General features: G+C 51.0%; 1 protein-coding gene across 6 annotated transcripts in view; it reads right to left on the bottom strand.

Moving 5' to 3' along the window:
* The window catches only part of ARHGAP44 (Rho GTPase activating protein 44), a 183,404-nt gene that overhangs the window by 35,935 nt on the left and 133,969 nt on the right, over positions 1-13,500 (bottom strand). For all 6 annotated transcript variants that reach the window (XM_023244132.2, XM_023244136.2, XM_023244131.2 and 3 more), the window contains 4 exons: positions 12,981-13,098; positions 4,988-5,056; positions 2,285-2,366; positions 1,527-1,654 (listed from right to left, as the gene is read on the bottom strand). In XM_023244132.2, coding sequence (XP_023099900.1) covers positions 1,527-1,654; positions 2,285-2,366; positions 4,988-5,056; positions 12,981-13,098 — 397 coding nt within the window. The remainder of the gene's footprint in view (positions 1-1,526; positions 1,655-2,284; positions 2,367-4,987; positions 5,057-12,980; positions 13,099-13,500) is intronic.

Here is a 13,500-nt window from a genome sequence, read left to right as displayed (position 1 = left end):
GGAGCTTATAAAGCAGTGAAAATAAGAGGAGGAGGGGAGGAGGGGGAGGAGGAAGGAGGAGAAGGGGGAGGACAAAGGGGAGGAGGGGGAGGAGGAAGGAGAGGAAGGGGAGGAGGAGAAGGAGGAAGATGAGAAGGAAAAGAAGGAGGAGGAGGAGAAGGAGGGGGGAGGGAGAGGAAGGGGGAGAAGGGGGTTGGAGGAGGGGGAGGAGGAGGGAGAGGAGGAAGGAGAAGGAGGAAGAAGGAGGAAGGAGGAGGAAGGGGGAGGAGGGGGGAGGAGGAGAGGGAGGAGGAAGGGGAGGAGGGGGGAGGAGGAGAGGGAGGAGGAAGAAGGAGGAGAAGGAGGAGGAGGAGAAAGGGGGGAGGAGGGGGAGGAGAAGGAAGAGGAGGAAGATGAGGAGGAGGAGGAAGAGGAGGGTGAGGAGGGGAAGGAGGAGGGGGAAGAGGAAGGGGGAGGGGGAAGGGGAGAGTGGGGAGGAGGAAGGATGAGAAGGGGGAGGAGGAGGAAGAGGAGGGAGGAGGAAGAGGAGGGAGGAGGAAGAGGAGGGAGGAGGAAGAGGAGGGAGGGGGAAGAGGAGGGAGGGGGAAGAAGAAGGAGGAGGGGAAGGAGGAGGGGGAGGAGGAGGGGGAGGAGGAAGGGGAGGAGGAGGGGGGAGGAGGAAGAGGAGGTGAGAGGAGGCAGAGGGGGAGGGGGGAGGAGGAAGGAGCAGGAGGGGGGAGGAGGAGGAGGAGGGTGGAGGACGAAGGAGGGGGGAGGAGGGAGGAGGGAGGAGGGGGAGGAGGAAGAAGGAGCAGGAGGGGAGAGGAGAAGGAGGAGCAGGAGGGTGGGAGGAGGGAGGAGGAGGGGGAAGAGGGGGAGGAGGGGGGAGGAGGAGGGGGGAGGAGGAAGAAGGAGGAGGAGGGGGAGGAGGAGGAGGAGGAGGGTGGGAGGAGGATGGAGGACAGGGGGAGAAGAAGGAGGGAGAGGAAGGGGGAGGAGGAGGAGGAGGAGAGGAAAGGGGGGAGGAAGAGGAGGGGGGAGGAAGAGGAGGAGGGGGAGGAGGAAGGAGGAGGAAGAAGGAGGAGGAGGAGGAAGAAGGATGGAGGACAGGGGGATGAGAAGGAGGGAGAGGAGGGGGGAGGAGGAGGGGAAGGGGGGAGGAGGAGGAGGGGAAGGGGGGAGGAAGAGGAGGAGGGGGAGGAGGGGGGAGGAGGAAGGAGGAGGAGGAAGAGGAGGGACCACCAGAGGCAGCATCAGTAGCAGCCGCAGCATGGCCACGTCCTGCTCAATGTGAAGACAGGATCCTGGGGTGTGGCCGGAAGTTCCTCAGGCCAGTGCTATCCACCTCCCACAAGCCTCCCTCCCTCCCTGAAAAGTAAAAGCTTATGGGAGGAAGCAGGACCAGTGTGTGTGCTGGGGAGGGAGGGGGCTGCCCCGTATCGTCACACGTCTGCGTGGCTGGGGGCCAGAGAGAAGGAGATCCTGGAGGCGCGGTCACAGGGAGGAAGACCCCTGCTCGGGCGGGGTCGAGCCACGCCCAGACCTACCTCCTCCTGCATTCCACATTCCAGCAGCATCGTCACACAGGCCTCAATTGGGAAGGCGATCTCCCGGCCGCTGATCATGAGGTGCTCCTCCAAGGGCTTCCCGAAGGAAGGCTTCTCTACCCAGGCCTCTGAGCGGGGCAAGCGAGAGAGGCCAGTGGGCAGTTAGTGAAGGTCACTGGTGCTCGAATACGTCTGCCCTCCGGTCAGATCTTCCTGACCATCAAACACATGGAGGACCAGTTAGGTCCCCGTTTTTGTGGTTTGGGGATGAGGGAGACAGGACTGGGTGGGGCAGACGGCTGGCTGGCTGTGTCCAGACTGCTTGGCCTGCCTCCATGGGGCACAGCCCCCACCTCGTCGCCTCGTCGTGGGGGCTGTGCGTGTGAGTGTGCCATTAGATCAAGGCACCAGCCTTCGAAGTTCCAGAAGCTCAACCTAATGTGGTTCTGTCGGGGCGCTTGGGTGGCTCAGTCGGTTAAACATCCGACTCTTGACTTCAGCTCAGGTCGTGATCTCAGGTTTGTGGGTTCAAGTCCCACATTAGGCTCTGTGCTGAGAGCATGGAGACTGCCTGGGATTCTCTCTCTCTCTCTGCCCCTTCCCCCCTCTCCCTCGACATAAATACACTTAAAAATTAAAAAAAAAAATAAATAGATGTGGCTCTCTTGAGAGAGCGTAAGGGGGGCTGGAACACAGGGAACAGTCTCGGCTCACAAGGCACTCGGGCTCCCCCCCCCCCCCCCCCCCAGCTCACTCACCCTGCTGTGCCTTTATCTGGGGCAGCACAGCCTGCAGGAGCGTCAGGGACTTCCTGTGGTATTCTGCCTGCACTTCTATTAGCTGAGAAGACACAAGGACAAGGTTATCGCTCGCGGGAGGGTGGGGCGCACAGGAGGCTGGCCCTGGCGGGGTGCCCTGCGAGGAGGCGTGAGTCCCCTGCTCTCTCATCCACCTAATGTGACGGCTGCAGCATGCTTCCCCCCCCCCCCCCCCGAGCCTCGGCAGCAGAGAACTCGCCAGAAGTGGAAATCTCGGGGAGCCGGAGAACCACGAAGGAACAGGGGGACCACCCCAGGCCGGGAGCCTGACACGGAGAGCTGGCCTCCACGGCGACGGGACCTCGCCTGGCATCCCATCCTCCAAGCAAAAGCAGCAAAGGGAGGAAAGCGATAGGAAAACACAAGTGGGAAACGCACTAAGAGATTTGCCTGGAAATTCCGTTTCCCTGGAAGACCGAGCTGTATGCTAGTCTGTATGGATCTTGGTTTCTGTAAGGTGAGTTTATACAGCTCTTTTTTTTTTTTTTGATTTTTATTTATTTTGAGAGAGAGAGCACGCGAGCGAGCTGGGGAGGGGCACAGAGAGAGAGAGAGAGAGAGAGAGAGAGGATATCCCAAGGAGGCTCTGTGTGGTCAGTGCAGAGCCCAACATGGGGCTCGATCCCATGAACCGTGAGATCATGACCTGAGCCGAAACCAAGAGTCAGTCGCTTACCTGAGTGAGCCACCCAGGCACCCCTCTGCAAAATGGGTTTGATATGTAAGTGATCAGAAAACGTGTGGCTTGAGACGCCCGGGTGGTTCAGTCGGGTAAGCGACCGACTCTTGGTTTTGGCTCAGGTTGTGGTCTCATGGTTCGTGAGCTCGAGCGCTGTATGAGGCTCCATGTTGACAGCAGGGAGCCTGCTTCGGATATTCTCTCTCTCTCTCTCTCTCTCTCTCCCCCCCTCTCCATCTGCCCCTCCCCCACTCACTCTCTCTCTCTCTCTCTCTCAAAACGAACTTAAAAAAAGAAAAAAGAAAAGAAAACGTGTGTGGCTTGATGTAGCATCCTCTGTGAGTACCTCGGTGGTGAAACGGCTTTGGCTCTCGTGATACAACCCCAAAAATCAAATTCTTTCAATTTGCCCACTTTTGACCATCCTACCACTAAACCAGCGGCTGAAGTGCCCACAAGGGCAGACAAACCCCAGGGAACAACACCATTTCTGAACCCTCACCCCCCCACCCCGCCATTGGGTGCGCGTGCACCAGGGGAAGGGGAGGGAACCGCTCTGTTTAAATGCTCGACGCGGACAGTAGATAACCTTGACCTCCGAGTGAAACCTAAAAACTAACATGAGTTTAAAAAAAAAAAAAATCCGAGCACCAGAATGAATGGTCCATAAGTAGGAAGGAGGCAGTCCAAGGTGGCTTTGGAATGTCAAAAAGGTCATTCAAGAAATTTTAAAATATTACCTCCGTACATATACCCGATGGAATAAACTTGTGAACGTGCTGCTATTTTTAAATAAACCATCCAGGTTGGAAGGAATATGCTTATCAGTGCTTTTTCAGGATGGAAGGGATTCATCTGAATGTCTGGACCACTCGCCGATCACAGCTATGACCGGCCCCCTTGCCTCTGCTAGGCACCCCATCACTTCCTGGATCATTTAAAGTTTGCATCTTATCCCCCAGAGTTTAAAGGCAGGCGAGCTTAACCTGGATTTTTAACTTGGGGTTTTTCTCTCAAGTGTTTTGAATTGTTGCTGGTTTTGTTTTGCTCTGCTTTGTTTTTAAAAAACTATTTTTAACGTTTATTTTTGACAGATAGAGCGCGAACGGGGCAGGGGCAGAGAGAGAGAGAGAGAGGGAGACACAGAATCCCAAGCAGGTTCCAGGCTCTGAGCTGTCAGCACAGAGCCCGACGTGGGGCTTGAACTCAAGAACTGTGAGATCGTGACCTGAGCCGAAGTTGGACGCTTAACCGACTGAGCCACCCAGGCGCCCCTGTTCTGTTTTGTTTTTGACTTGCCTTGCACTTACCCCGGTAAAGAGCCAGGGTCTTAATTATTTGGACCAGATTATTCAAGTATGGATGACTCAGACCTGTTTCTTAATCTGCTTTCATCGACGAGAGGCCACCTTAATCATCGTTTACCTACTTGTCATGGTCTTTGGCCAAGATCGAAATGAAAAACAAATATTTGCTGGGGGGTTATCATCTCCTTCCCAAGCTCCCTGTTGATGATAGACCAGGGCGTCTTAACCTTGGCCCGACGGACATTTGGGATGCAGTCACTCTTCGCTGTGGGAGGCTGTCCTGTGCACAGTAAGATGTTCAGCAGCACTCCTGACCCTAGGTGCACCTCCCCCAATGGTGACAGCCCCAAACGTCTGCAGACATGGCCAGACATCCACTGGAAGAGGGGACAAAATCACCCCTGAGAACCGCTGTTACAGACGACAGAATTGCAATCATCTGCATGGGCAGATGGGTTGAGTTTTACTCTTAGGTTTTTAGTGAAGTCCATGCAAAGGGGAAATAGAAGACAGGATTTATTCACAGACAGAACCATTAAATACCATATTCTTTCCCATAGTGTGTTCCACCATTTGGTTCCACACCCCCTTCCTTCCTGTCCGCACCCTGCGTCTTGGGACCAAATTTTAAGGGCTCTTACCTTTCTGGACCCTTACCGTTTGAAAGTAGTTTGCATAGTCGATTTCTTTGGCCACAAAACTGTACATGTCCGCCGAGAGCTGGTCCTGCGGGAGGGGAAACGCAGCACTGAGGCCAAACATAAAACAATCGAGCAGCTAACGCGTGAGTCTAGACATCACAGGAAGCCTTCACCGCTGAAGGAAGCAGGAGCCTTCACCACTGTGAAATCCCGTTTTTAATAATTCCTGACACATGGCCAAGTTTCCTCATGGGCGTCCCTGTGTCTCCCAACCAGGACTCCAGAGGATGAGTAAGTATGAAAAGAACACCTAGGCCGGTAGTCTCCCCGGGGATTGTAACACGTGAGCCAGAGTCCAGAGTCAGGAAGGCTGGTGTGGGGGAGTGATGTGCAAATCACTTCCACACATCCCCGCGGCTGGCACCCCCTCCGAGGACAAGGGGCGCTCCTGCCCTCCCTGAAATGGCCTGCCACTTCCTTTCCCTGATCCCTGAACCGCTCTGCCCTCCTTCATCCTCAACACTGACTGGTTGGTCACCCGCGTCTGGGCGAGAAGTGGAAACACAACAGTTGGGGGGAAGGTGGCTAAGACAGGTGGGCCGGTTCAAAGCAGGGCTGCTGATTCAACACTGGGAAGAGCGCGGGCTCTGCCCACGTCATGCGCAAGTCTCGGGGTGTTGACCGTCCTGCACCATCCAGCTCTCCGCGGGATGAGGGGGCAGTGGCCTCTTGCTGGATCGGAGTCTGGGGTGCGTTCTCTTTCGAGAGTGGGTCACTTCCATGGAAACGCCCACGGCAAGGGGGCAGTTAACGGTATGTTTTGGGTAGGACTGCAGACTCCGTCACTGAGCATGTCTGTTAGCCTGTCGTGTCTCTGAACTTGTCTGCCCAAGTCAGGTGGTCTCTAGAGTTCCTCCCGGATCTCTGCAAGAGACAGATCTTTACAAGAGACGCTCAGCTGAGCAGAGAAGAACCTATCATGCATGAGTTGCGGAAACTATGAGAACAGCCCTAGAAAGCGGATCCAGGTGCTGAATGAAGGAAGGCGCGCCACCACATGCTTCAGGAAGAGGCTGTTTCATGGACTGCCCACCCCCCCTTTCCACCAAGCATTCTGCACCAACCTCACAACCCTCAGCCCCCCTGCCCCCCAGCTGCCAATTAAGCCAGGCTCCGTGAGAGCACTGGAACATGAGCAGGGATCTGTTTCCTTTTCCAGGACCCTGGACAGGCAGACACTGTTGAACTGTTCTTGTACCTACAAGGCACAGAGTTAAGAGGGAAATCTGTTCTTTGGAGAGCTTTAAGCACAGATCAGTCAATGCTACGCTTGGTCCAGTTTCAAAGGATGAAGAAAGAGGAAAGAAATGAATTAACATTCTGGGCACCTGGGTGGCTCAGTGGGCTAAGTGTCCCTCTTGGGCTCAGGTCATGATCTCACGATCTGTGAGTTCGAGCCCTCATCGGGCTCTGTGCTGACAGCTCAGAGCCTGGAGCCTGCTTCGGATTCTGTGTCTCCCTCTCTCTCTGCCCCTCCCCCACTTGTTCTGTCTCTGTCTCTCTCTCTCTCAAAAATAAACAAACATTAAAAAGATTTTTTTTAACGTTTATTTATTTTTGAGACAGAGAGAGACAGAGCATGAACGGGGGAGGGTCAGAGAGAGAGGGAGACACAGAATCCGAAACAGGCTCCAGGCTCCGAGCAGTCAGCACAGAGCCCGACGCGGGGCTCGAACTCACGGACCGCGAGATCGTGACCTGAGCCGAAGTCGGACGCTTAACCGACTGAGCCACCCAGGCGCCCCTAAAAAGATTTTTAAAAAGAAATGAATTAACATTTGTGGGGAAGAATCTAGGTGCCAGGCACGACATCACATGGAGTTCTCATCTAAACATCTTAGGTAAGTGCTGAATTTGGGGGGAGTGGCTACCAAGAAAGAGTTCAAGAATCTCACCTGCCCTGTCCTCCACGGTCTTAAATGTGCTTTGCACAGCAGAGGCTTTGTAACTATTTGCTGAATGAGAAATGAAGGTGCGGTAATTTTCCCCATGGGTAAAATGGTTTTTTTTTTTTAATTTTTTTTTATTATTACGTTGCTTTATTTTTGAGAGGCAGAGAGAGACAGAGCACAAGTGGGGAGGGGCAGAGAGAGAAGGAGACAGAATCCAAAGCAGGCTCCAGCCTCTGAGCCCGATGTGGGGCTCGAACCCACGAACTGTGAGATCATGACCTGAGCCGAAGTCGGACGCTTGACCGACTGAGCCACCCAGGCGCCCCCAGGTAAAATGGGTTCTAAGCCTCAGCTCCCCCTCACCAGAGCTCCCCTACAATGAAAGCCTTTGTAGGACTGCTGAAGCCAGCAGTTTCTAGAGGAACCAACTTAAGCTGCCATGCCTACGACAGTTTTGGTCAGGAGGCATCCATCACCAGCAGCCGTGAGGGAGGTAGGTCAAGGCAGGGAAAAAACAAAGGGTCGAATGATAAAAATGGCTCAGTAGACAGAGGAAAGGCAGGGACCCCTTGAAAGACTAAATGGTACACCTTCGATGACTCAGCATTTGAGCTATGCCAAAAGATGATGTTGGAAAAGTCAGACAGACCATCTGTGGGCGCCCTCAGGAACACGAAAGGATTTCTTAAAGGTATAATCGGATTACCGTCTTACTGAGTTAACAACAGTCCCAAATAAGCCGAATTGTAAGAAATGAAAGTGAAAACTAAATCCAATTTCCATTTATGTGAATCATGAGCAAATTTCCTTTATAAAGAAAAGAAAAATCAATCATCACCAGAGTTTAACGTGTTTTAAAAATCATTTGTTTTCTGCTTTCGCGACGAATCCACGCTCGGAAAAAATACAGAGTAAATACCCACGTTCACCTGCAATCCCACCACAACAGAGAGAGCGCTACAAACACACGTGATGTCTGCTCACATTATATCTATTTTCATCAGTCCCACACTTTGTATGGTTGGTTTACGAAAATGGGACCAAAGGGGCGCCTGGGTGGCGCAGTCGGTTAAGCGTCTGACTTCAGCCAGGTCACGATCTCGCGGTCCGTGAGTTCGAGCCCCGCGTCAGGCTCTGGGCTGATGGCTCGGAGCCTGGAGCCTGTTTCCGATTCTGTGTCTCCCTCTCTCTCTGCCCCTCCCCTGTTCATGCTCTGTCTCTCTCTGTCCCAAAAATAAATAAACGTTGAAAAAAAAAATAAAAACAAAACAAAAATGGGACCAGACCATGTTGCAGTTTATTCCCCCCCCACCCCCCCCAGAGAAACAGTCTTTCTAACGGTCACATGACATTTAATGTATGAATGGACCATATATTGAACAGACCAACCAGTCTGTTGCTGGATACTGTGTTTCTAATTTTTCATTACAACACTTGGAAAGCATGTGTTCGTATAGATTTGCACCCGTCTCTTGATTATTTCCTTAGGATAAATTCTGCAGTTTAAAATTAATTCTGGTTTTGTATTTCCTTATAGTTAAATTTATTTAAAAGAATTTCTTTTTAAGTTTTTATTTACATGGGGGGGGGGGGGGAGGGAGGGAGGGTGAGAGAGAATTCCAAGCAGGTACCACACTGTCAGCACAGAGCCAAATGTGGGGCTTGAGCTCATGAACCGTGAGATCATGACCTGAGCCAAAATTAAGAGTTGGACGCTCAACCGAGTCACCCAGGCACACCGTTCTTATAGTTAAATTAAAAAATATTAGCAAGATTGAGTTGGGATATTAGGGATTTTAGTTAAAAAAAAAAAAAAAGACACCTAGGCATAGCACAGCATATTCAAACTTCAGAAAATCAAAAACAAAGAAAAAATACTGAAAGAAGCCAGAGGTTAAAAATGTTTTAGCAGAACACAAGATAAGAATGACATCTGACCTCTCCTCAGAAAACATGCAAAGCCAGAAGAGGGTAGAGTAAAATATTTAAAGTATGGAGAAGAGGGGGAAAAAAAAAAAGCTCACCAACCTAGAAATCCATACACTGCAAAATTTCTTTCAAAAGGGACTTAAAGAGGAGTGCCTGAGTGGCTCCGTTGGTTAAGCGCCCAACTTCGGCTCAGGTCATGATCTCACGGCTCATGAGTTCGAGCCCCACATCGGGCTCTGTGCTGACAGCTCAGAGCCTGGGGCCTGCTTAGATTCTACATCTCCCTCTCTCTCTCTCTCTCTGCCCCTCCCCTACTCATGCGCTCTCTCTCTCAAAAATAAGTAAAACATTAAAAAAAAATTTTTTAAAGGGATTTGAAGAAATTTACGGGATTTGTTGCCAGCAGACCTGTCTTATAAGAAATGTGTAGGGGCGCCTGGGTGGCGCAGTCGGTTAAGCGTCCGACTTCAGCCAGGTCACGATCTCGCGGTCTGTGAGTTCGAGCCCCGCGTCAGGCTCTGGGCTGATGGCTCGGAGCCTGGAGCCTGTTTCCGATTCTGTGTCTCTCTCTCTCTCTGCCCCTCCCCCGTTCATGCTCTGTCTCTCTCTGTCCCAAAAATAAAAAATAAAACGTTAAAAAAAAAATTAAAAAAAAAAAGAAATGTGTGAAAAAACATGTTCTTTAAGACAGAATGAAAAAGATAAAGGTCAGAAACTCAGACGCTCACAAAGAAAGGACGAACATTAGAGAAGGACTAAGTGAAGATACCATAAAACTTTTATTTTTCTCATGCTTAATCTACGGGATAAATTTGCAAGCAACAATGTACTTACGCATATGTGAACGTATCCATGCATTGAGATAAACACACATGATTGCACGGTGTATGATTACATGGATACAGTCATATAAACACACTTGTGCTTACGAATGCTTATGTACAAGTCAGTGGAAGGAACCAGGGGTATTTTCTCACTGAGACATACTTGCACTATATGGGAAGTGCTAAACAGCTCTTCCAAAGTGGACTTGGATGTGTTATGAATATATATTGCAAACTCTTGGGCTCCCACTAAAAACATAAACCCTGAGAAAAGTATAATTGATAGACTGAGAAAGGAGAAAAAGCAAAGCCACCTGAAAGGCTAAAGTGAAGCCTCAAAAGGCAGAAACGCTGAGAGCAAAAATAGTAACAGAGAAGAAGAGAAACAAATAGAAAACAGGAAGAAATATGGTAGGTATTAGTATATTCAATAATCACTTAAACATCAATCGTCTAAACACACCAATTCAAAGATTGTTGGGGCTCAGTCGGTTCAGCCTCTGACTCTTGGATCTTGGCTCAGGTCATGCTCTCACAGTTTGTGGGCTCAAGCCCCGTGTCGGGCTCTTTGCTGACAGCTCGGAGCCTGGAGCCTGCTTCGGATTCTGTGTCTCCCTCTCTCTCTCTCCCCCTCCCCGTTCACACTCTATCTCTAGCTCTCAAAAACAAATAAAACATTAAAAAAATTTTTTTTAACCACATGCTATTAAATAACCCAATTGAAAAGTGGACAAAAGACCTGCACAAACATGTCACCAAAGATCATAGCCGGATAGCAAGTAAGTGCATGAGAAAATGTTCATCATCTTGTGTCGTTAGGGAAGTACAATTTAGAACAACAAGGAGAGACCACTGTACCTCTGCGGAAATGCCCAATATTCAAAACATAGACCGGGCCAAATGCTTTAACCTTGAGGTGGAAGATGCCTGGAATCTTATCCCCGTGCAAGGGAAACATACATATAAACAAGTTTTTAATGGCAGACATCAACAAAAGACTAACCACAGACTGGAAAATGACTTGGGACACAACAGGTAGAAGAAAGTTGAATACCCCGAATATGCGGGGAACATCTATAAACTGGCATTTAAGGAAAGTAGAAATGTTAGTTCAAATGCCAACAAAAATAGGCAATTAGAGGGGCACCTGGGTGGCTCAGTCAGTTAAGCGTCCGACTTTGGCTCAGGTCATGATCTCGCGGTTCGTGGGTTTGAGCCCCACATCGGGCTCTGTGCTGACAGCTTGGAGCCTGGAGCGTGTTTCAGATTCTGTGTCTCCCTCTCTCTCTGCCCCTCTGCTGCTCGTGCTGTGTCTCTCTCTCTCTCTCAAAAATAAAGACACATTAAACAAATTTAAAAATAAATAAATATCGGTGAGCAGGGAGACTTGGTCATCCTCTCTGGAAGCAAAAGGGTTGCCGGGCAGGAATGGGGTGGGGTGGGGGGGGGAATTACTGGTGCTTTTCTTGATATGTTTTTGTACTTTTTCACTGGTTATGGTAAATTATATCACTTTTTTAACCTTTGAAGAGGAAACTAACATAGTTTTTGGTAAAAATAGCAATTGTAAAAAGGCATGGACCAATGAAGGTATTAGAGTTCTGTTCTGATGTAGTTGGACAGTCCTATCCAGCACCCCCTCGACACCACCGTCTCTTGTGGGTTAAGGTATAATTTTGTAAGAAACAAGATTCTTTAAAAAAAAGGTTTTTTTTAAAATGTTTTTATTTAGTTTTGAGAGACAGAGCACAAGCAGGGGAGGGACAGAGAGAGAGAGGGGGACAGAGAGAGGGGGACAGAGAGAGAGAGAGAGAGAGGAGGACAGAGAATCTGAAGCAAGCTCCAGGCTCTGAGCTGTCAGCACAGAGCCTGACGCGGGGCTCGAACTCGTGAACTGTGAGATCGTGACCTGAGCCAAAGTCAGACACTTAACTGACTGAGCCACCCAGGTGCCCCAAGAAACAAGATTCTTACCTAAGGAACACATTGCCACGTTACGATGGCAAATGAGCTGTACTTACTCACGAGGAGTCCTGGATCTGATGAAGGATTTCAAAGTTTTACTTTGCTGGATTCCATAGCACTGCAGCTGGAGAGATCATGAGTCCTTGACAGATTGGCCAGTGTTGCTAATTTCCAGAGAGAAATGCTATCTGACCCTGAACGTCACCTGAATGCAAGGTCAAAGCCACCTGCACTGTAAAAGGATGCGCCCACGGGCCAGCAGACGAGACTAGAAAAGGCCACAAAGATCAGAGATGTCTGCATGCAAAGTGGCTATTCTCCGCTAAAAGCGCAGGAGATAAAGACACCTGGTTCCCAGCATACTTCCAGGAACATGACACGCTTGTTCCTTGGATCTAAACCCAAACGGACCTGAGCGCACACATACAGAAGTGCATAGCCTGTGCCTCGGATCTGAACCCAAACAGACCTGAGCGCACGCATACAGATGTGCATAGGCTGTTCCTCGGACTGAAGCCAAACGGACCTGAGCGCACGCATACAGATGTGCATAAACTGTTCCTTGGACTTAAAGCCAAACGGACCTGAGCGCACGTATACAGATGTGCATAGACTGTTCCTCGGTTCTGAACCCAAACGGACCTGAGCGCACGCATACAGATGTGCATAGACTGTTCCTTGGACTTAAAGCCAAATGGACCTGAGCGCACGCATACAGATGTGCATAGACACAGAGCTCCATAAACGGCACATTGCCAATTAATGCCTATCAGCTCCAAGACACCTACTCCTCAGAACGAGACATTCCTCTCTCTTAAACCAGAGGGAACGTCTCTCGTCCGTGACTATCTCCTCGGTCAGCATTCCAGCGTCATCATTAACTGTGTCCCGGGAGGCGAGAGACGGATAAAAGGGCTCAGGGAGTATTAAAGGGTGAACCAGAAGCTAAACAATTTAATACCAGCAGTGAGTCAAGGTTCGCCTACGGTCTAGATTCTCGACTGTTCTTTCCAGCCCGGAACCCATCCTGTGGGACTCAGGGCGCCCTACAAACGCTTCGCACGGAGGCCAAGGCCATTTCCTCTTTGCCTGCCACGCAGGAACCCTGTTGATAACCCACCATGGCCACCAACCCCACCCCAGTCTAGGTCGCCTCAAAGCCCCAGCTCTTAGGGCTCATCCTGGCCCTGGGGATGCCCGTGGGCACGCCTGGGGACGTTCAGTCCAACCAGACCTCACCCTTAGCGTTTTCCTACAACTCCGGTGAAGAATCAGGGACTCCCTGAGGGCTCCCCCATCTGTCCCGGTGAGGAGGAGCAAAGTGGGGGGGGGCGGGTACCCTGCAAATCTCCACTCGGTTGGCGGCCTCGTCCATCTCTTCCCTGAGGGCGTCAGCTTTGGCACCTGCGGGCTGCAAGCTGCCGGACAAACCTAAAGACTTCGACGTCTGCTGCCACCTGGTGGAAAACAGGACAAAAAGAGGAGAGGTGTGAGACAGGCCAAGCCCTGGGGTATCACGGGAACACAGAGAGAAGAGCCGGTTAGGGGCGTTCCCCAGGAGGACCCGGGCGGTACCTGCTGGACACAGAGGACCAGCCGCCCTGTTCGGACAAGGGCGGGCATTCCCCAGATTGTCCCCCACGTTCCCCTGAACACCAAGGATCACACAGGACCACCACCGGTGCTTCCTCTGAAGCACAGGGCTGGCTGTCCCTTTCTGGCCCCTGACTGTCCCGCGGACTCCGAGTCTGGAAACGCTGACTTGGCTGCAGCCGAAACCATGGCGAGCTGAGAGCACGGGCAGTTAAGATCAAAGACGAATCTGAAAGCGAAAGCCTCTGCCAGCCAGCACGGAAAGC

Source organism: Felis catus, chromosome E1, assembly GCF_018350175.1.
Source record: "Felis catus isolate Fca126 chromosome E1, F.catus_Fca126_mat1.0, whole genome shotgun sequence".
Classification (NCBI taxonomy): Eukaryota; Metazoa; Chordata; class Mammalia; order Carnivora; family Felidae; genus Felis; species Felis catus.
The sequence above is the reverse complement of the archived record's forward strand: the minus strand, read 5'-3'. Positions and strand labels throughout refer to the sequence as shown.